The sequence below is a fragment of the Camelina sativa genome, unplaced genomic scaffold, assembly GCF_000633955.1.
Source record: "Camelina sativa cultivar DH55 unplaced genomic scaffold, Cs unpScaffold20782, whole genome shotgun sequence".
Taxonomy (NCBI): Eukaryota; Viridiplantae; Streptophyta; class Magnoliopsida; order Brassicales; family Brassicaceae; genus Camelina; species Camelina sativa.
Genome location: NW_010941778.1, coordinates 1 through 276, shown reverse-complemented (window position 1 = coordinate 276; position 276 = coordinate 1). Strand labels below are relative to the sequence as shown.

The 276-nt window shown below is 40.2% G+C and overlaps 1 protein-coding gene across 1 annotated transcript; it reads right to left on the bottom strand.

Annotated features, from left to right (window-relative positions):
- LOC109132096 (calmodulin-like protein 2) lies at positions 1–270 on the bottom strand (the record flags this gene model as incomplete). The annotated part of the gene is made up of 1 exon (XM_019243214.1): positions 1–270. A coding segment is annotated over one exon (270 nt), but the record flags the coding sequence as incomplete, so codon positions are not given.
- Positions 271–276: the final 6 nt, after the last annotated feature.

Below are 276 nucleotides of genomic sequence, written 5' to 3'. Positions count from 1 at the left end.
TTAATTGGAGCTAAGAGCAGCAAACCCACCACCCCTCATCATTTGCTTGAACTCCTTAAAATTAACCATACCATCTCCATCAACGTCAACCTTACTTATCATTTTCTTGCAATCTTCAAGTGTTCTTCCTTGCTTCAACCCCATTGATGCAAGCACTGACCTCAGCTCTTCATCTGTAATGAATCCATCACCATTTTGATCAAATACTCTAAATGCTTCCCTCATGTCCTCTTCTTCCTCTTTCTCTTCCACCATTTCTTGATACAACGATCCAAA